The following is a 23,055-nucleotide window of genomic DNA, read 5'->3' as shown; positions in this document are numbered from 1 at the left end:
TTTCTAGATTTTGGCTTCAGTAACCTCTTCACTCCTGGGCAGCTGCTAAAGACCTGGTGTGGCAGCCCTCCCTATGCTGCACCTGAACTCTTTGAAGGAAAGGAATATGACGGGCCCAAAGTGGACATCTGGGTATGTGACTGCCTTCCCTTATACCCCATAGCATTAGTTACCCTTGACTGATGACAGCTGTCCTCATCCTGGACAACACGTAGTACTGCACTAGAACTGATCACCTGTTCTTTGAATTCCCAATTCTTGGTGCAGTCTGTTCTTCAACCTTTGTCTTATGGACTGAGCCACGGAGTTCAACCTCCCCCTTTGCATCTGCAAAAAAAAAAAAAAAATTTTGTATTGAAAAAAAAAAAAAAAAAAAAAAAAATCCCTAGGGCAAACTTGGATGGGTACCCTTGCCAAGAACAGAAATTCTTTCTGTTGTTGCCACTTGTGTTCTCCCTAGGATGAGTACTAAGAGAAATTCTAGTTATGTTCCCAAAAAGTAATGTCTGGAAGCAAAGAAGAATGCTGACTATTCTAAAGATGATTGGCCTTGACAATGCCCCATATTATTTCTCATAAAAAAAGAAGAAAAAGTTTGTTCCATTATCTCGTGCATGACTCACCATTATCTTCATACACATACCATAATGGCCTTTTTTGTTTCCTCTGATGTGATTAATTGTACGTACTCTCTGTTTGGGATGCAGAGCCTCGGAGTCGTCCTCTATGTGCTTGTGTGTGGTGCCCTGCCATTTGATGGGAGCACACTGCAGAATCTGCGGGCCCGGGTGTTGAGTGGAAAGTTCCGCATCCCATTTTTTATGTCCACAGGTAAGGGAGTTGCCATCACACAGCTATGACTGGGTTCATGGAACATTAGACATGCTAAGTTATCCCAGGAATTGAGTGACAGAGTATAAATTGCCCATTTAACCACCTTTTCTGGCTCCAGTTTGCTGAATTGACACCTCCAGAGGCAAGGTTCTATAGGAACAGAGCATCTAGGCTTTGGCATCAGATAACCGTCCTGAGTTTGGCTCTGGGCTCTACATAGGACTACCAGTGTGGTGTGGCAGACTACTACGTCTTTCTGAGCTTCAGTTTCCTCATCAATAAATGGCTGACAGTTTTGTGAGGGCTACAACTATGAGAACTAAATTAAAGAATGTGTGTAAAGTTAATAGGTACATCACATAGTAGCAGTAGTCGCAGTAGTTTCACCCCTGTCTTCACCTCATCTCTCACCCTTTTTCAGGATGATATTTCTATTTACTGGGGCCCCATTGAGATGTGGTAATAAATGCCAAGGATAAAGCAGGCTTTGCATCTTAATCTTGCTGCTACTACCTTTCGTGCCTCTATGACATTTATCCCCCAGACTCAAAAAGTACTTTTTAAATGAGTGGGCAATAGGGTAAGTAGCTCTTAGAAGAATTTAACACTGAAGACAGACACCAGACACCCAGAACCTACAGTGTTTCATCACCATCTCTGTGCACTTAAGAACATTTTGGAGACAATGCTGTAAGCAATCTATTTAGTTTTGCCTAATCATGATTTCACTTTAAGGAACAGCATACAGAGTGTATGTCCGCTGGGTTGGCAACACACTGTAAGCACGTGGGAATTACGTTTTAGAATAAATGAGAATTGCATCTAGAATAAATTTCAGAAATTTGATTTCTAAAATGCATTTTAGAAAAAAGCTGTGAGAAAAATAAAATAGAGAAGAGGTGTTAGGGATGGTGGCTGGGTGGTTATTTGGAAAGGTATGTCAGGGAACCCCTTCACTGAGAAGTCAACATTACAGCGAAGGCTTGAAGAAGGCAAGGGCGTGAGCCGTGCAGTCTGAGGAAGAGCTTTCCAAGCTGAGGGGACGGCAGGTAGAAAGGCCCCAGTGAGGGAGCATGACTGGGTGTCTAAGGAACAGGATGGAAGCCTCTGTGCTGGAAAGGAATGAGTGAGGGGACAGGAGAGATGCCATCAGAGAGGCAACAGAGAGCTCACTTTGAGGGCTTAGTCAGTCAGCGTTAAGGCCTTTTTCACTCTGAGTGAAATGCAAAGGATCAGAGGATTTTAACAGAGGAATGATATTATCTGACTTTTCGTTTTTTTCTAACTATTATTATGAATATTTTCAAACATGCAAAAATATCTAAAGAACTTTACGGTGACTTTTGTGTTTTAAAGAAATCACTTTGGCAGCTCTGTTGGTTGAAAGGTTCAAGGGCTGAAGGAGGGAGACCAGTTAGTAGGAGACTTTTGCAGTAATCCACGTGAGAGATATTGGTGGCTAGTTCCCAGACTGTGGTGTAGAGGTGGGGATGGTAAGAAGTCGTCAGATTCAAGAGATAATACTGGGGCTTCCCTGGCGGTCCAGTGAGTAAGACTCCACGCTCCCAATGCAGGGGACCCAGGTTCGATCCCTGGTCGGGGAACTAGATCCTGCATGCCGCAACTAAGAGTTCACATGCCGCAGCGAAGATCCATCATGCCACAATTGAGACCTGGTGCAGCCTAAACAAATAAATGAATACATAAATATTAAAAAAAAAAAGAGAGAGAGATAGTATGTACTGTGTGGCAGGCTCTGTTTCAAGCATTTTGCAAACATTAACTCATTTAATTACTTTAACAACCCTGTAAGATACATGGGAGTATTACCCCCATTTTATAGGTGATAAAACTGAAGCCAGGAGATGTTTAGCAGTTTTCCCAAGATAACACAGCTACTAAGTGACTAAACTAGAATTTGAGCCTAGGCAGTCTGGCTCCAACAACATATATGTGGGATTTGATGTGAGAGAGAAAAAGTAATTATTAATAATCCAGGGGTTTTGGCTTGAGCAACTGGAAGGATGGATTTACTGCTAACAGAGATGGGAATGGAGAGATATTTTATATGTGTTAGTTTGAGATGCCCATTAGACAGCTAAGTTGAGATATTGTATAGGCAGTTGAATATAGGACTGTACCTTAGTTGGGAGTGGTGGGCTAGTGATACACATTTGGGAATGATCAGTATGTAGATAATACAGTATTTTAAGCTCTGAGATAAGGTCACTTTTTAGGCCATGATTGCAGAGAAGAGAAGAGGTCTAAGGATTAATCTCTGGGATACACTAATATTCAGAGATCAGGAACGTGAAGAGGGATCCGCATAGGAATTGCTAGTAAGGTAAGCCAGAGAGTCCTCTGTTCTAGAAAACAAGTGGAGAGAATGTGTCAAGGAGGAGGGAATGAGGAACTGGGGGGGTGCTGCTCATACATCAGATGACTAAGAACTTGTTGGAGGACGGAGGGAACGGAAAGCACCCATTGAACTGAGAAGGCATCTTGAGACCAAAAAACAAGGTAGGCAGCTCCAGGTGATCAATGGGTCAGTTTATTATAGGGTAGCTTACTCATAGAATAAGTAGGATCAGGCGGACAACCATCCAGGAGCACTCATAGCGGTACCGTGCACTGCCAAGGGGACAATTTTATCGTTAACCTAAGGGGCGTGGGTATGTGCTTGGAAACAGTAAGTGCATTCCTAAGTCAATATTTATTAATGGGTAGCTAGGCTATTAATGGGCACCAGGAATATGTCAGCAAAGGTCTTCATCATTGTTTGGAGACCACCAGAGCACAGAGGCCACCTGGACCTAATGATCATGAAACAATGGCTATTAACTACAGAGTCCTTGATGACAGAGAAGTGACTTAGCACAGTCCTAGGTAGGGTCAGTGGAAGGACGGGAGGCATGGTAGGAGCCCAGAATGTCATCAGTTATGCTAATAGCCATACAGAACTGGATACCGGATTTAAAGAGATCACTGATGACCCTGAAGTACCGCCTTGGTGGAGGAACAGGAGTAAAACCCTGACCCATGTAGATGCAGCCGGAAAGGGGTGGACGGGAAGCGGAGAAAGGAAACAGACACAGCTCTTCGCAGTTCTACTCTGGAAGGAGGCAGAGAAGGGGTGGAGTGGATTGTTCTGGCCGGAGTCACCAGTGATCTTGTCATAATCTATTGGATATCCTTGGTCTTTATCTTAATGACTGCCCAGCAGTATTTAGCGCTAAATGCTACAAGTTCACCACTCCTTTCTTTCTTTTGTTAAATATAAACTTTTTCTTTTAGAGCAGTTTTGGGTTCATAGCAAAATTAGCAGAAAGTACGGAGAGCTCCCATATACGTCCTGTCCCCTCACACCCATAGCTTCCCCCACCGTCAGTATCCGGCATCGAAGTAGAACATTTGTTACGGTCCATCAACCTGCTGCGACACTACATTGGATTACCATCTAAAGTCCATCGTTTACTAGGGCTCACTCTTGGTGTTGTACGTTCCGTGGGTTTGGACAAATACATAATGACATGTATCTACCATTATAGTATCATTCAGAGCAGTTTCACTGCCCTAAGAATCCTCTGTGCCTATTCATCCCTCCCACTCCCTTAACCTCTGGCAGTCAATGATCATTTTACTGTCTCCACAGTTTTGCCTTTTCCAGAATGTCATATAGTTGGAAACATACATTATGTAGCCTTTTCAGATTGGCTTCTTTCACTTAGTAATATGCATATAAGTTTCCTCTGTGTCTTTTCGTGGATTAATAGCTCACTTCTTTTTAATGCTCAATAATACTCCATTGTCTGGATGTACCACAGTTTACTTATCCATTCACCTGCAGATGGACCTCTTGGTTGCTTCCAGGTTTTGGCAATAATGAACAAAGCTGTTATAAATATCCGTGTGCAGGTTTTTGTGTGGATGTAAGTTTTTAACTCATCTGACTAAATACCAGGGAGTGTGATTGCCGGATTATACCATAAGAGTATGTTTAGTTTTGTAAGAAACCACCAAAGTGTCTTTCAAAGCGGTTGTGCCATTTTGCATCTCCACCAGCATTTGGTATTGTCAGTGCTTTGGATTTTTGCCTTTCTAATAGATGTGAAGTGGTATCTTGTTACTTTAATTTGTAATCCCTGATGATGTATGATGGTTAACATTTCATATGCATGTTTACCATCTGTATATCTTCTTTGGTGACAGGTCTAAATGTTTTGCCCATTTTTAAAAAAAAGTATTTATTTATTTATTTATTTGGCTGTGCCAGGTCTTAGTTGCAGCATGGGAACTCTTAGTTGCGGCACGGGAACTCTCAGTTGTGGCACGTGGGATCTAGTTCCCCGACTAGGGGATCGAACCCAGGCCCCTCCTGCATTGGGAGTGTGGAGTCTTAGCCACTGGATCACCGGGGAAGTCCCTTGCCCATTTTTAAATTTGGTGGTTTGTTTTCTTATTGTTGAGTCACTCCTTACTTTTTAAAACACTTTTTTTCCCATTGCTTCTCAGATGCCATGTTCTGCAGTTTTCCTCCTGTCTCTCTGAGTACACCTTGTTTGCCAGATTTCTCTTTCTCTGTTCATCCTTTAAATCTTTTCTTCTTTACACCATCTTTCTGAGCATCTTATTCACTGCTGTGGCTTCAGGGAGTACAGTGATGTTCAGTCCCCATTTAACACTTGGGTAACTCTCTGGCCCAGACCTCTCCTCTGGAATGAGAGGCTATATATCCAACCAGTTGCTACCAGTCAGCTTTACTTGTATGTCTTGAATTCACATCAGTGGAAACATTTTCAAAACTGAATTTAATCCCTCCCTAGAATTGCTCCATTCTGTGTTCCCTATCTTAGTGACTGGTGTCACCGTCTGACCAAGAAGCTAGCCTTGATTCCTCCTCTCTTACCATCACCACAGCCACTCACTTACCAAATCCTGTAGATTCAACCCTCCATTCCTGTAGACACTTCTGTAGTGGCTCTTGCCTGGATTAAATAATAGCCAATTAAATGGACGCCTGGCTCCAGCCTTATCCCTCTCTAATGCGTTCTCCACACGGCTGCATGAGTAATGTTTCTAAACTATATACGACAACACACACACACACACACACACACACACACACAATTTGGTTATATCGTTTTCCGGCTTAAACTTTTCAGTGGTTTACCATTGCCTCTAGGCTGCAGTTCGCTCCTTAATGCAGCTAGAGCACTGACTTCATTTTTGACCATGACTGTAGTAAAAGATACATTTCATACAGTGACCTAGAAAATACATATATACATACAGCTGGACAAAAGTTTTTTTAAAAAGTAAAACTTGTCTTTACTAGGTGCAGTGCACTCTAATACATTTCATTCTATTACATTAAAAATGCTAATTATAGCTTACTGAATTGATCTCATGACTGCTTTTTGAAAAACAATGACATAGTAATACTTCTGTGACCTGGCTCGTGCCTATCTCTGCAGCCCCAGATCCCATTCTACATCTAGTCGCCCTAATTTCCTTCTGGTTCCCGGAACAAGTGATACTCTCTGGAGCAACTCTCTCTGCCTGGGGTACTTCTTCCTCCCCCTACCCTACCCCATGCCACCCACTCCTGTATTCTAGAGCAAGAAATTAGATGTGATAAAAATAAGAATCTAGATAATTTCTACCAGTCTTTCTTTTATCATGGGACTTCCCAAACATTTCATTGTAATCGTTTCTTTCATTATATATCTTCCATACCAGACTGTGAGCTTAGACAAAGTAAAGACAAAATGTGGGGTTTTTTTTCACAGTTGTCTCTAGCCTAGCAGAATATCTGGCATGTGGTAGGATTTAGTAAACAGTATGTAGATAGTAAATAGGATCCTGCTTAAAACCCTCCAGTCACTTTCATTTACACTTAGAAAACAATTCCAGAAGTCATTATTATTAGAAAACAATTCCAAAAGTCATTATTATTATGGCCTACAAGGCACACTGTGGTTGGCCCCTCTCTTTAATCTCATTTCCTGCTTCTCTTCCCTTTAGGCCCCGAGCTCCAGTTACAGAGGCGTCCTTGCTGTTTCTCAGACTTTCCAAGTGCACGCATTCCTGTTTCCTCACATATTTACATGGCTTCCTCACCTAACTTGAGGTTTCTGCTTAAATGTCCCCCCAGAGAGACCTCTCCTGATACCCCCGTCATTCTCTTTCCGTAACTCTGCTTCACAGTTTTTCATGGCACTTAGCACTACCTGACCTTATTTGTTTACTGTGTCCCCACCCCTCATCCCCACTGCCTCCTGACTGTAATACGATTTTGTTTTTGTTCACTGCTGTATTCCCATGGCTCAGGACAGTGCATGGGTCCTGGTAGGCACTCAGTAAATATTTGCTGAATGAATGCATGCATGCATGCATAGATTTGTTACAGTGTTCACTACCGAATAATTCAAATAATAGTATCAGTAACGGTAATTTACGTTTCTTTAGGGCTTTCAAGTTTACAAAGTATTTCCTATACTTGATCTAATTTGAGCTATGTAATTGTACTCTGGAATTGGTATTGACGCTAGCATTTATCATTTTGCCAATGAAGTTTAAGAATCTGAAGTTTTAAAGAAATTAGTTGACATGCCTAAAGCCACACAGGTAATAAGTGACCAAGTTAGTACTCAAATTCAGTGTCTGTTCTACTACCCCACCCCGCTGCAAAGAAAGGGCAGTGTAAACAAACCACTTCCTCTGCTTTTCCAGTGTCCACAGTGTTTGCTGTGAGCAACTTGGATCCGTTCTCCCCTCCACCTCCACATCACGGCAAGATTTTTACTCAAGCCTTACAGAGCTGGCTTCCGATAGTGGATGCTGGTGAAATAGCTAGCCTTGCTGTCAGCCACATTGTGTCTTAGTGCTTAGAAATAAACCATGTAACATTTTAACTACTTAGGAAGAGCTAATATTTATAACATGATATACGTTAACACGGAAGTTTAAAGACTCATAGAACACCAACATAATTATCCTAAATGCGGTCACTTTTTAATCCTGGACAAGTAATTCCCTAAGTAGGAATAACATTTTTTGTAAGATTAAGTACAGGAAGTGACAAACAACCCAATCTAGGAAATGAGTAGACGGTTGCTGTGTTACTAGTGTGATCTCTCTGCCCTCAGGGACATATATGTGCTCGGCCTTGCCTACCAGCGTAGGCCTGAATCCCAAGGCCCTTCGAGACTGCTGTCTGAAGGATAAAGGCATACGATGGTTTAGTCTTCTCTCAGCTTAGACGTCCTTCAAGTACCAAAAAGTTTCAAGTTCATGTAAAGGAAACCTAGAGTCTGTCCCTGAGTCTTTTTGCTGATTATACCTCTAGCTTCTAGGCATAATTGCACCTCGTTAGACCTAGGGTTAATTCTTTATATGGAGGCTGGAGCCAGCCGCTTTCCAGCCTGTCAGGTCAGCCATTACTGTGCTACAGATAATAATGTAGTTGAGGGAAGTCCTAAAAAACAAGATCCTTTTTTTCTCAGGCTGTTGTCATGGACTTGAACTGAGTTTATCCATTTTTCTGCCAGAAGGATCTAGAAACTCCAGCAGAGCTGGTGTCGTTTTTCAAATGAGCATTTGGGTGGCCGAGTGGGGAGGGCCTCATGGTCCAGCTTCTTCTAGCCAAGTTGAATTCCAGAGTATCTACGGCTGTGTGGGAGGCCATGCTATACAAATGGATACAGTTAGTTTAAGAATTCTAAGCGTCTCTTTATTGTCAGTAATGTGTGGAATGAAGTGTCCTCCCAATTAGTGGATATTTCTAGGCCTAGGCTTGTTTGTTTGATACAACCTTCCCTTCCTGGACATCCCGAGATATCCTAAAGACATACTTTCAAGTTGCAATGACAGTGGTATAAATTTAAGAGGATTTATTCAAGGGGGATCGATATTATACTACCTAGTTCAATAGCTATGTATGTGTCTTCCTCTCCTCTTCCCTAGAATGCAAGCTCCTTTATATCAGAACTGTGTTTCACACACACATCATCATCCTCCCATAAGCTTTAAGAGCAACTGGTATGGTGTAAATATTCAGTAAATTTTTTTTTAATGAAAAATTGAATCATCACTTACCTATAGACTCTTCCATCAGACTCTTGCATTTTATTATTAAAGTGATACGTAACTCACTGATGATCTGAATTATTAATTGGTTTTACGTACTTTTGTTATATACATTAATATGTAAATGACCAGGTCGAGTGATTTCTAGTTTTTAAAAGGGTTTGATCTACGGTAGAGTTGGCTTTCAATGTCTCAAGTAAAATACATTTGGTCTAGGCAAGTGTTTTTGGATTAAACTTCTCCGAGCATCCCAGAGAGCAGTTAGGTAAAACCCTGAGCCTAAATTATAAAAGCATTCAAAGTTGAACCTTCCTGTTTTTTTGAGTTTCTGCAGAAGGTGAGACCTGACCTGGCCACATATGTTAGCAGTTGCTTTCTCTGAGTTCCGGTCCCACTGACGGAAGCCAACAATGTAAAGTTTTTGAGCACCAAGTTCAGTCACTACCAGTATATTTTTAAAAACCATCAGAGGCCTACTTCTTAAAGCCTAGTTTGTCTTATTCACCACTTATATCACCTGCTAGCAGATATAGTAAGATCAGTCATTTATTGGGTTGGCCAAAAAGTTCGTTTGGATTTTTTGGTAACATCTTCTGGAAAAACCCGAACGAACTTTTGGGCCAGCCCAATATTTAGCTGAAGGAAAATTAATTTACAGTGAAAAAAATGCATTGAGGCAAGCATATAGAGATCTCTTGTGGACAATATTTTTGAGTCTTTATTGATTAGATTTCACTGTGACTTAATTAATTGTAATACTGCATAAGCATTTTATCCCTGGGAACGCAGGACCCAGGCTTACATTATGCTTCTGATGGAGACTACCGTGCAGCTACTGCCAAAAAGCTTCTACTTAGATGCAAACAATTTTGCCCTGATTGGCTTACTCATCAGGAACCACACAGCATGTGGGATTGGGACGGGAGATTAAAGTAACTCACCCATCAGTCTCCATATACTAAGGAGCTCAGAGTCCTCAAAACAGTTCTCTCGTACTTTTTTAAGGTATACTCAGCCTCTAGGGAGACAACCTGTATAGTGCTTTCATGTTAGTGAGTGCAGAAATCCACATGGTGTCAGGAACGAGGCTAGGGCTACCTCAGAGTTAAGCAAGCCTCCCCTGACCAGCTCTGCCGTGATTTTACCTAATATGATAGAAAACCAGGGGGTAAATATGGGTACTGCCCTATCTCGTACTACCCTTTTCAAGCACACTGTCTCCTAGCTTCAGCAACCCTAGAGAGGAAAACAGAGTAAGGGAAGAAGTTCTAGATGGAAGGACTCCAGAGATTTGAATAATAGCTAACATCCATTGAACACTTTCTTGGTACCAGACACCGTTGCATTAACCTATTGAATATTTAACACAACCCTATGAGGTAAGCTGCTCCTGTCATTTGATAAGACAAGACAGTTGAGGCATGGTAAGGATAAGTAACACACCCAGAATCACACAGCTGGGAAGTGTGGAGCTGAGATTTGAGCCCGTGCACTCTGGCTTCAGAAGCCACCTAACTGTCTTCGATTGTACTTTAATTCTCAGTGAGTACATATCTCACAGGTTATTCCAAGTATCCAGAGAGTCCTGGAATAGATATCTTTGCCCATCTGCATCTGGATTATTTTTGGAAAAAAGTGTTAGTATCAAGGACTATGTATTGGACTCTGATGTAAAGCTGAACCAGAGTTTTCTTCCACTGTAATGATTGCTATTAGGACTTAAAATATATTTGAATAATAAGGTAGTGTAAGTGACAAGTTTTTATTTTAAAAAACTCTAGTATGACAGTGTGGCATGTCAGGGGTAAATGTGGTCATCCCCAGCCTTCAAGCCAGCGTCTCCTAATTTCTAAATCTTAATTCTGGCAAGATCACAGCCACCTTGAAAATAAGCAAAGTTCAAGAAATAGATGTTAGTTTTCTAATAAATGGATACCTATGGGTCAAACAGTTGTTTTCTCCTCAGTCTATCTCAGGTTGATAAACTGTTAAAATGGAAGTTTTAGCCTCTCAGCCTAACTTTATGGATTCCTAATAGAAGCTTTTCTTATCTGCACCATCATTATTTGCTAGATTGTGCCAAGCCATCTCCCTTTGGCCTCTGTTCAACCATAGAAAGTGTCTCACAGGATTTGGTCATAAGGAACTTTATTTCTATTCCAGAACATTCTGATAATATTTTGCAGAAACCAGTGTGGTAGAATTTGTATTTAAATCACTCTCCACTTCCTTGTCTGATCTCTTCCTGTTGGGCTATCCTTGTAGGAATTTTATGGAATGCTTTGGTACTGGGACTCCCATTTTTCTCTCCCCGAAAGAACTAAAAGCAAATGGCTTCAAAACAAGACATTTTTTTCCTCAGTGTCACTTCTTTTAGAGGAGCTGATCTCAGTGCTTGTTTATTATGAGTCAAATCTTATCACAACCAACATTATTACAGATTAAGTTCTGTTAGAGTTAATTCCAAGATTGTGTATTTTCTTTCATTGCGTAAAACTGTGGTATTGACTATCACTTTAAAGTTAGAAATACAAGTTAGAAATGTTTATGCATTTTCTATTGTAACAGTAAAGTATCAAAATTTAATTTCTATAGAGTAAAAATCTTCTAATACCTACAGCACCATTGTTCTAGCAATATCCAGTATAACGAAACTTCATTGGAACAACAACAAAAACCCTGTATGTATGATTGTACTTAACATTTATGTGATCTCTCAAGGCAGGTATATGACAGTGCATTCAGTGTATGTTCTTTATACATAGAGATGTCTTATTTTAAGACCATTTGTCTACTTTGTTTAGATTTTAAAATAGTTGCTATGTAAGATAGATTTGACCTTGTCGGCTGACAGCTGACAATGACAGGGTTTCCTTGGGCATGTTAAAAAATATCATTTCTAGGACTTAGTCCACAAGCAGAGTGAGGATTCCTAACTCTGGCCATCTTCATACCAAAAGAAGTTATCTTGGCAAAAACACCTATGATTTCTTATTGAGTTTCTTTTTAATTATTTCTGTAGGGATCATGACATTGCAAGATAGCACACTTTTTTAGCCATGATTATGACAGGATCAGGACATTATGACAGACTTTTTCTTTTCTTTTTTTCTTTTGGAAAAGTCAGATAGCATTAAAGAGGAGCTCTGAGTCACAAACATTTGTAAGTCCAGAACACAGATTCTTATCAAAGCCATGGTGCTCCATCCAGAGATTGTCATTGCAGACCAGTCATCGATCTTGTTCTGTTTGCCTGCTGTAATAGTGTCAGTTCTCCCCCAGACTGGTACCTGAGCTGGCCAAGTGGAGAGCAGAATCAGACAGTATTTCACATTGTATTCTTGTTCTGAAAAGCGTTAAGACTTTAGTGCCATGTAACTTTTTTAAAAAAAATATGAAGTTGGGCTTCCCTGGTGGCGCAGTGGTTGAGAGTCCACCTGCCGATGCAGGGGACACGGGTTCGTGCCCCGGTCCGGGAAGATCCCATGTGACGTGCCGCGGAGCGGCTGGGCCCGTGAGCCATGGCCGCTGAGCCTGCGCGTTCGGAGCCTGTGCTCCACAATGGGAGAGGCCACGGCAGTGAGAGGCCCGCCTACCAAAAAAAAAAAAAAATGAAGTTAATTCATTTTTCAGGGAAACAGACATTTTAATTTTAGCCAATTTATTTTTGTTTCTCTTTTGGAGTTTTGAGATTTGAGAAAAATAGTGCTCTCTTTGAAATTTGAATTGCTCAGGAGAATTAAACCTTATTAAGAAGTTTGTTAAAGTTATTGAAAATAAAGAGCTCTCGGGCTACATGTTTTGGCATTACCTTTGAACACACCTAGTATTGACTGGAAAGAGGACGTGAGACACCACACCATACCCTCTTCCAAGGACCTGTAAGAAGCATGAATTTCCTGGGTGACTGCTTCTTCCTCGCATTCTTCCCATGCCTCCTGGCACACAGATGTCTTCTGTTCCCCCAGCTCCAAGCAGTTTTATGTGGTCAGAAAGAATCTGTGACTCAGTTCCTTTCAGACCACTCCTCTGCCCACAGAGCTGAAAATGGTTGCTTTGCATGTCCCGTACTTTGGCCACACTTGAAGGGCTTAAGGGACAGTTGGCATTTCCTCCATCATGGGATCAGCCTGCAGACTCTGAGGGCCAGTTCCTGAGTTTTTGCCTGCGCCTTCTGCCTGTGATCCCTTGACTGGGGAAGCCTGTCGTTGCCAGCCTTCCATCCAGTCCCCGTCACCACGCAACAGCCAGAGTATATAAACCAGGCTCACTCTTCTGTAGTGCATTTCAGCCTCCCCATCGTGTCCCCGCCTTCTCAGTTCACCGTAATGCAACTTGCCATTCCCCGTAACACTGTTTTCCAGCTGTTCATAGCCTTCTGACAATGAAGTTATCACCTAGCCCACTTTCTATGAACTTGGCTTATAGGTGACTCTTATCGTGATAGAACCTGTGGTGACTACATGGCATTTGATCTTTTGGAAGAGGAGTGAAATTGATTTGATATGTTTTCATAAAGATACTCTAGCTACTACCTAATACATCAACAAGTAATTTAGGTATTATATGGCTTTGGCATAACACTGACCAGAATTTGTATCCTGGTTTTGCCTCTTATTATCTGGTCAAGTTTCTTAACTTACTTGATTGTTAATTTCCTTACTTGTGAAATATTTATAATACTAATAAGCATTAGTGTGTGAATTAAATGCTTAAATTAACTTAAAGGGTTAATTTATTTTAATTAGCACTCTGCCTAGCTCTTTTACAGTGCTCGGTAAATGTTAGTAATTATTATTAAATAATATTTTTGAATGAATTGCTCTATTAATCTTTCATTCCCTCCTTCCGTGTGTTGTTTTCCACTCTTTTCTTTCTCTCACCCTCACTCTCTTAAGAGGCTAAGGATACATTATTAATACTTTCGGACACATCCACAGGGTTTATGGAGAAGATTTATCTGCCAGGAGCTGTTTTGGTTTGTTGTACCATAACCTAGACGCTATGGCTAGGCCACATGCAGACGTCTCCTCACGTGGTAATCTGACTTACATATTATTCTGTGCAGCCTCAGAAAAGATCAGTGAGTAAGTACCCTCTGTGTGAATGAGACAAAGAACTCTAAAGCTGCAAGGGGAGGCCTTGGAAATCATCTGACCCAGGCTTTTGCCCCCAAACAGTGCCACATCTTAGTTGGCTGCTTTTTCTAGCTTGAAGCATGGAGAATGCCTGTTCTATTGTGGGCTCTTGGAATCAGATTATTAAAGTTGTTAGAAGGAATTGTAGCAGTCACCTAGTCCCGTGTTTCTTTCAACTGGCATTACTGAGAACCTGTTACATACCGTGTGCTATGCAGGCCCTGGGGACACAGAGTTCACTGAGACGTTCAAGGATCCCAAGTCTTCTTCACACCTAATACTGGGGGCCCTTCCAACGACATCTCAAATGCCAGCCTCTGATTAGACATTTCTCGTGACAATAAGGATACTATTTCAGGTCAAATTGTTCCCTTTTCATAGTTACATGGTTTTTGGAGTTGGAGGGGACCAAAGAGTTCATCCTATTCAGTTGCTTCTGGACTTAATTTTCTTTCTTTTTTTTTTTTTTAAAGGTGGGGGGGTTCTTTATTTTTTTAATTAATTTATTTATTTATGGCTGCATTGGTCTTTGTTGCTGCGCACAGGCTTTCTCTAGTTGCGGCGAGCGGGGACTGCTCTTCATTGTGGCGCGTGGGCTTCTCATTGAGGTGGCTTCTCTTGTTGCAGAGCACGGTCTCTAGGCGTGCGGGCTTCAGTAGTTGTGGCATGCAGGCTCAGTGGTTGTGGTGCGCGGGCTCTAGAGCGCAGGCTCAGTACTTGTGGTGCACGGGCTTAGTTGCTCCACGGCATGTGGGATCTTCCTGGACGAGGGCTCGGACCTGTGTCCCCTGCATTGGCAGGTGGATTCTTTTTTTAAATTTTATTTAATTTATTTTTTTATACAGCAAGTTCTCATTAGTCATCAGTTTTATACACATCAGTGTATACATGTCAATCCCAATCACCCAATTCATCATACCACCACCCCTGGCAGGCAGATTCTTAACCACTGTGCCATCAGGGAAGTCCCTGGACTTAATTTTTTAAATAAAACCTTACTAAGAATACTAATGTATAAAATAAATAAAATTAGCTGTGCTCCAGGTATGGCCCTGCCTACTTGACTGCCCCCCTCACTTCCCTAAGGGGCCCCTCCTTAGATCCCTAGGACCTTGATCAAGTACTTTGGATCAATTCTGATAATTAGAAAGATTTCTCCTAAATTGAACTTGTTACTGATAATTATTCCAAATTCAGGGCCCTGGAGCAGCAAAATATAAATGCACATTGTCTGCTGTATAAATATCTTTCAGATACTTGAAGAACACCCAGTGTGCCCCTTCCTGCCTACACCTTCTCTTCTCCAAGATAAATCAGCCTCATGACCTTTACCCTGTCTTCGGGGGACATGTTTTCAAAGTTTTAGTCAGGAACTTCTTTCTTAAGCTATTCTGTTTATTTCTTCTATCTTGGAAACTAGAGGCAGAGCTTCTGTTAACTATCTTGGGTGAATTTGAAGTTGGGTTTTAACTCCCCTTCATCCTTTATTATTTTCTCCTTCGGGCTGAATGCTTTCAGCCTCTTAGAGAAAGCTGTTTATTATCAAGGTCAAAAAAGAAAAAAAGGTGTTAAAGACCCCGCCTCAGATGGAATTACAGCTTGAGATGGCAGTCTGAACTGAATTCCCGTTTCAGGACCCTGCCCATACGGCAGCCCTCTCTCCACAGAGTCATGCAAATGCTGTCAGCGCCGCGGGGCAGGGTCTGAGCTGGGCATCCTCTAGTCACTGGTGGTTCTGGTGGCATCAGGTTTCGCGGGGCCACAGCGATTTTCACTGCAGAGGCCACTTGGCGCTTGCGAACACGCAGAGCCGAGGGTTCCTGCACTGCCCCAAGTGCTTCAGTTCTGTTCAGTAGCAAAGGTCTGCCCTTTGAGAGGGAACAAGCGATGGGGACATTTTTGACATTAAAATAGAGTTCTCTTTGGCATCTGGGAAAGTTGATGATGTTTTGTACTCTTTGATCTGAGGCCCCATTTTCTTTCCACTCATTTCAATTGACTGTCCAGTGGTTAATTGTGTTATTAGGTTTGAAAGCATTTATTTCCTTTGTTTTCACCCTCTTTCCATGTTTTATGTAGAATGGTACTTTCCAGTCTAGTTTGAATATAATTTCCTGAGCTATATGTGACACTTAGGAAACATGAGTTGATAATAATACCCTGGCTTTCCACATTTTGTCATACTTTACCATCTGTGCAACATATGAAGAGTGTTAGATTTCTGCTCCTTTGGGTGCTGGATGTTATATAGGGCACACAGATAAGAGCTTGTATCCGTTAGGTGTTGCCACCGCAACAAGGCGTTCTCAGCCTGGGACCTGTAGACGCCTGCGGAATCTGTGACAGGCTCTGGGGGCTCCTTGAATAGACTAAAAATACACGCACATTTTTGTGTATAAATTCTTGTTCATATTTTTCTGGAGATTTTTCAAGGCATCTGAAACCAAATAATGGCTAAGGATGACTTAATAGAGGTTTCAAGATCCTGATATTGAACCAGATACACCTTCTAATCAGGACTTATTACAGTGGTGTTAATTTTTGTTGTTGTTGTTTTTAATAAAATGCCTTGAGAATTCTGCTTTAAAGTGAGCCTGTAACTAAACATCATTCTGCCTTGGTCATCTGATTCAGAACTAATGTGGCTACCGTTCATGCGCTAGATGCTATATGGAAACCAAAAGAAAACAGTAGAGTGCCATCTAGAGGGCCTAACAATAATTTCCCAGGTTTGGAATCAGGCCCAGGCGTTCTCCCTACGCGGGAGTCTTCAGTTTTAGTAACTTTGTAAATCAAGAACACTTTTTTCCTCTCAAGTGATTGCAGACTGTAAAGATGTGTGGCAGCGATATTTATCATCTACATAGAGACTACAGTTGTGGCGTCTAGCCTTGCTACTCTGGAGACATAATTTTAATAAAAGCTTAATGTTGTAGATGGCGTTTATTTTATAGGGATATAGGAACTACAGCCTTTGAGATCCACACTGCATTTGAATATACTTTTGATCATAAAGCAAGAACAAATTGATGATTCCTGTAATATCAGTTTGATGTAGGGATATATTGCTTTGTTCTATTTTCGTTTAAAGTTAGAATAAATTAAAAATTAAGAGTAATTTGTCTTACTCTTTGTATTCTTTTCACGATGGTGATATAGAATGGTGTTTGCCAAATGGTGCAGAAATTGTGGGGTTTCAGAGTTGAACTTACTCTGGAAAAACATACCAGATGATTTGTATCCACGTGAAAATATGCAAGAGCGTAGCTCTCAAGTCCTAGCTCGGCCCTTTAGGTTGCAATGGTTGGTTACGTTAATTGTTTCTTCTTTTATAAATGGGGCTGAAAACAGTATCTAACATAGGGTTGTTGTGAAGATTAAATGAAATAGAGTTGGTAAAAGCACAGTGCCTTGTATATGAAAAGTCTTTAACTTATTAAATTCTCTTTAATTTATTATTGTTATTATCACTGGCCAGTTTTATTTTCAGGACAGCTGGAGTAAAACAGAAACAGACAGTCTTGTATCTTATAGAGAATTTTATAGTTTTAAAAAGCATTTCCACAAGTACAATCTTGTTTGACTAGAGTTTCAATAAATATTTATTTATTCACGTATTCAGCAGCTGTTTGTTCAGCTCCTGTTAGGTGTAATAATCATCTTTGGCATTGCAGGTTTGGTGCTGGAAACAGCAATAAGAAAGACGTGGACCTTACCTGGGCGGGGGGAGGAGCTAGACGATAAGCAGTAAACAAGGTGATTTCACAAAGAAGTCATTAGTGTGAAGAAAATCAGTGTGATGTAATAGAGAGCGACTGGAAGCCTACTTGAGGAGGATGAGGCGGCCAGGGAAGATCTTTCTCAGAAAGTGACATTTAAGCCCTTTCCCAAATGACAAGGAACCAGCCAAGTGAGGGTTCGGGAGCGGCCGCCCCAACTGAGGAAAACAGCGCGTGTAAATGCTGTTGGAGGGGGTGAGTGAAGCACGCACACAGTCTAGAAAGAAGGCCCGTGTGCTGGAGCTCAGGGAGGTCAAAGGACTTTGGACTTTGTTTTGCGGGTTCTGGGTGAGATAGGGTGTGGATCAGAGCACCAACCAAAGAGACTGTCTGGTTTGAAATCTGACCTATTATGTGGCCTTCGACAAGCTTCTTGACTTCCCTGCACCTAATTTTTACCATCTCCGAAATGAGAATGATAGTTCCTTCCTCCTAGGATTGCTGTGAGGATTGAATGAGATAAAAATAATTGTGTAAAGTGCTCAGAAGAGTATCTTAATACTGCTGTTTCTATCATCGTCATCACCACCTTCATCCTCAAAACCCCCAATTTACAGATGAGAAAGCTTAGAAATAAGAGGGTGGTTTTGAAATCAGAATATAGGCATCTTGATTTCGAAACCGTCATTCTTTTTGCAATATGTTCTGTAGCATGAGCTCCCTGAGAGAGATGTCTCTTGATCTGAATCTCTTTAGCTCAGAGCCCAGTTGTACACACCCGCGAATGTTTAAACAACGCAGAGAAGATGATCAGTAAGGCCAACAGAGACCCAGTGTGTGGTAGGGAGGCATTTCTTTGCCTGTGCCTTTCTCCCCACACCTGGAACCATCAGAACATCTAATTCCTTGAGTTTTGATGAGCGCTTTGGACCCTAAGCTGAAAGCCTTACTATGCACGTAGGAGTGAATAGAGGAGGGAGGAACTATTTTGAGGACCTTGTAAGATAACTGAATCTCTTCAGAAGGACATTCAAAACTCTTCATTAATTGCCTTAAATAAGGTCGTACATAATATAAATAAATGAAATCCAGGGACTATCCCCAGATTTTTTCTGATCTGACTGTTAGTGAAGGTATTAAGTAACCAGACTACCAGACTTGAATTTCTCTCTCCTCCACCTCTTTCTGCCTTTGCCCAGTCTCTCCTGGAGTAAGCAAGGACATAGGTAAGGATCACAAAGCAAGAGAAACAAATTAGAAGTCAGGAGCTTGAAAAGCCGCCTGCTCACCTTGCCTCTGGTTCCTCAGCCCCAGCGGTGCTTCCCTCACCGACCTTGACGCAGGCTCTGTGTCTGTTGCAGAATGTGAGCACTTGATCCGCCACATGCTGGTGTTAGACCCCAACAAGCGCCTCTCCATGGAGCAGATCTGCAAGCACAAGTGGATGAAGCTAGGGGACGCTGATCCCAGCTTTGACAGGGTGAGCTGGGCACCATTCGCCCCAGGGAACTCCTCTTAGGGCTACTGCAGTCTCTTCTACATGAGATTGTAATCAGGCCAGGACCTGAAAAGGCGGGCCTGGGTACAGACTTGTTGTGTAATCCTCAAGTAAGTGAAGACAGCAAGAAGGAATCTTAAACCAGCTGAGTTGTTGGAGAACAGTGATACCAGTTCCCTGCTGCTTGTCCCCAAATCAGAGTCCCTTCCCGGCTCTTGGGGCAGTCCAGCCTCCTCCCACGGGGTTGTTTCCCTCCTCTTAGTGTGCTCAGTCCAGTGGCTCCTGTAGCATTCCTTTACTTGAACCACTATAGCCATCCCGGCTACCCCAAGGAGCTCAGGAAAATAGTGGCCTTAACGATCTTATCTGCTCCTAGTTGAGTACCCAGGGCTTTCTTGCTCAGGCTTTGTCTGAGGCCAAAAATATCCCAAGCCAGGCAGCATGGAACAGCTTGTTCATTATATATGATATGCCATCTTGACATGGTTAATTGGGAGTTAGATAGCTTGCCTTTTTTTGTTACAGTTAATAGCTGAATGCCAGCAGCTGAAGGAAGAAAGACAGATGGACCCCCTAAATGAGGATGTCCTCTTAGCCATGGAGGACATGGGACTGGACAAAGAGCGGACACTACAGGTATCTGTAAATGAGTGGAGGACAAGGTGGGGTGTCGCTCTGCTCCCTCTGTCCTGCCTTTTCTATTATTCCTCCTTCCTGGGAACTTGGATCTTTTTGTTTTCCTCCCGTTCTTCTTCCTCTGCCCCTGTCTCTGGGCCTTGGAAAGAAGGCGCTTTGGTCTTCTAATGTTACTATTAAAAGGGTTTTGGTCATTGACATGCCATATCACCCGGGTTTTTTGCTCTTTCCCCTTTTCTCTTGGTAGTCATTAAGATCAGATGCCTATGATCACTATAGTGCAATCTACAGCCTGCTGTGTGATCGGCATAAGAGACACAAAACTCTGCGTGTCGGACTACCTCCTAGCATGCCCCGAGCCATGGCCTTTCAAGCACCAGTCAACATCCAGGTGGGCAATAACTCCAGTGACCAGATTCAGGACAAGTAACATGGAGGGGGGTTGGTTAGCCATCGCTCACTAACTCTAGGTCACGAGAGTTCCTATTCTTCCGTACCTCTGTCCCCTCCCGGCTGTCATCTCTTGCTTTGTCAGAGGTCAAGCAAAGAACTGAACCTTTCTTTGACAGAGAGGATGGAAGAGTAGCCCAGTACTTGGGAGGGACAACAATAGTTGAATTTTTTTTTTTTTTTTTAAAGAAACAGCAAATCATTGAGAGAGACTGTCCTCTCTAAAGAAGGCTTCCTGGTAGCTTCTAAGGGCAGATGAACCAGAGACTCAGAGGTAGAAACATAGAGTTTAGCACTCAAGAATGCTTTGCAAGCCTATCATTATTTCCCTCTGGTACTGAAGGAACGTGTGTATGTGTGCGTACTGCTTTCCAGGCGGAGCAGGCTGGTACCACTATGAACATCAGCGTTCCCCAGGTGCAGCTCATCAACCCGGAGAATCAAATTGTGGAGGCAAGTAGCATCCTCTGATAGCTGTCAGCTGAAGCTGCTTTCTTGCCCACAGCCTTGCTGCCTTTCCTTACTTCTTATTTCTAATCTGATTGTGTTTCTCTCCTCCTCAGCCGGATGGGACGGTGAACTTGGACAGTGATGAGGGTGAAGAGCCTTCCCCTGAAGCGCTGGTCCGCTATTTGTCGATGAGGAGGCACACCGTGGGCGTGGCCGACCCACGGTGAGTATCTGCCCGATTAACACCCGGGCAGAGAATTCCCACTGACTCTGAGTTCCTACCACGGCACGTTTTCCCTACTTCACTGTATCTCCCAGATGAGATCTAATCCAGTGGCCAAGACATGTTTTTAACTCAGTTCAGGGTCCCTGGTAGATGAGACTGGATTTGACTAAAAGTCACAGAGCTGTCCCTCGTGGATGGTGGGCTGAAAGCCACCATCGTGGCAGGTAATCACAGTACTTTGGTGAAGAGCATAGCATGTCTTTTCCCACAAAGATTAAGGTCTTCTGATCTAAGCCACGTAAAGGTACCCCTGAAAATTCATCCGAGTTTGACAGCCTTTAGAGGTGTTGTTTGCCATATATTCTAATGCAAGACTCATCTAAGAAGTGAGGACAAATAGTATGATATAATTTGTATATGTTAAAAATTAAGTGGACAAAAATCCAAAAACACGCCAAATAAGTACCAGTTTCCCCAAGTGTTTCCCCATAACAGTCCTTCAGTGTGTCCCCTGCTGCCCTCACGCTGGGGAAGTGGACTGAAGACCAGCTCTCCCGGTTTTGTTCTGCACTTGGAGATTCTCACGGCTGAAACAGCCACCCTTCTTCTCTGGCTATTTCTTGTACAGAGGAGGGAAGAAAAGGGTGTGGCCAGGGCTCTCTCGAGAGCTCAGCTAGGGGCAAAGCTAGGGTTCTTTTTTCTCGGAGTTCTCAGTTTCCAGAAAAGCCTCCCCTGCCTGCTGGTTTGCTTGCTTCACATTTCTCATTCTCAGCCTACGATCAAACAGGCAATAGGGGAACATTCTGGCTCCAGAGACCGCGTCAGCTGCACAGAGGTGGAGTCCCGTGTCACGCTGTTAGTGGAAAGAGCTCTTATTTTAAAGTGTGCGGTAAACCCCACCGTTGGGGCTCGACAGATCCACACTTATCTGCCCATCAGCACTGACGGCACCGATTGCATTCTTTCCCTGGTGAATCAGTTGCCACTTCGGGCAGCCATTGGTTTAGTGGATGGCCTGTGTCCTCCTCCAGAAACTTGCCATTCACCTCCAGGCCTTGGAAACCTGAACTGGACTGGGGCCAGCGTTTCCTCTTGGCTCAGAGCTGTTGGTTTTACATGAGTGGTCCGTGAAGAATGGCGATCCCCAGGCCCAGATAGTAAAATGGCAGAGCGCCAGGTTCCGCACGCTAGCCTCTACACACCTCCACTCGCTCTGGGATCATAGAGGGAAATACAAATTTAGGAGGAAAGTAGAAAAATAAAACAAAATAAATTGTGCTGAACTTAGCAGTTTTATCACTTTGGGGATATAGGTTGTGAGTGAGAATTGTAACTGAACTTCTGTGTCATCCTGTTTCCCATCAGCACGGAGGTTATGGAAGATCTGCAGAAGCTGCTGCCTGGCTTTCCTGGAGTCAACCCACAGGCTCCGTTCCTGCAGGTGGCCCCTAACATGAACTTCATGCACAACCTGTTGCCCATGCAAAATCTGCAGCCAGCTGGGCAGCTGGAGTACAAGGTACCCGGAAATGGGAGAGGGCTGGCCCCTAAAGATGCACCTCTGAGCTTCCTTTGAGAGACTTTAAGGGACTGTCCCCAGGATTTAAGGGTGTCCTTATAGGGAAGGATGATTTCTCTTGCAAAGCAGCTCGGGTGAGGGGGAAGATTTCTCTAGTCTACGTCATCATCGTAGGATCCCTTAGTTTCAGTAGATTAGAGTGCCACTGTTTTCTCTCCTCCTTTCCCCCCACCTCACCAATCTGTCCCTTCCCATTCTACTCCTGACAGGAGCAGTCCCTGTTACAGCCGCCCACCCTGCAGCTGCTGAACGGAATGGGCCCCCTTGGCCGGAGGGCATCAGATGGAGGCGCCAACATCCAACTGCATGCCCAGCAGCTGCTGAAGCGGCCACGGGGACCCTCCCCTCTTGTCACCATGACACCAGTGAGTTGCAGCATGAAGCCCAACTTGCTTTCTCAGAGGCTTTGATAAAGAGGTTGTAGAACCCAGAGTCTC

General features: G+C 42.9%; 1 protein-coding gene across 4 annotated transcripts in view; it reads left to right on the top strand.

The window, feature by feature from the left end:
• Positions 1–23,055, top strand: part of SIK3 (SIK family kinase 3) — a 243,942-nt gene that overhangs the window by 192,277 nt on the left and 28,610 nt on the right. For all 4 annotated transcript variants that reach the window (XM_024751743.1, XM_024751744.1, XM_024751742.1 and 1 more), the window contains exons 5-13: positions 8–132; positions 708–831; positions 19,141–19,259; positions 19,803–19,913; positions 20,161–20,304; positions 20,739–20,816; positions 20,927–21,036; positions 22,405–22,558; positions 22,828–22,983. In XM_024751743.1, the coding sequence (XP_024607511.1) occupies positions 8–132; positions 708–831; positions 19,141–19,259; positions 19,803–19,913; positions 20,161–20,304; positions 20,739–20,816; positions 20,927–21,036; positions 22,405–22,558; positions 22,828–22,983 (1,121 nt within the window). The remainder of the gene's footprint in view (positions 1–7; positions 133–707; positions 832–19,140; positions 19,260–19,802; positions 19,914–20,160; positions 20,305–20,738; positions 20,817–20,926; positions 21,037–22,404; positions 22,559–22,827; positions 22,984–23,055) is intronic.

The sequence above is a fragment of the Neophocaena asiaeorientalis genome, unplaced genomic scaffold (genome assembly GCF_003031525.2).
Source record: "Neophocaena asiaeorientalis asiaeorientalis breed wild unplaced genomic scaffold, Neophocaena_asiaeorientalis_V1.1 scaffold479, whole genome shotgun sequence".
NCBI classification, from domain to species: Eukaryota; Metazoa; Chordata; class Mammalia; order Artiodactyla; family Phocoenidae; genus Neophocaena; species Neophocaena asiaeorientalis.
This window is presented reverse-complemented; position numbering and strand designations above follow the sequence as displayed.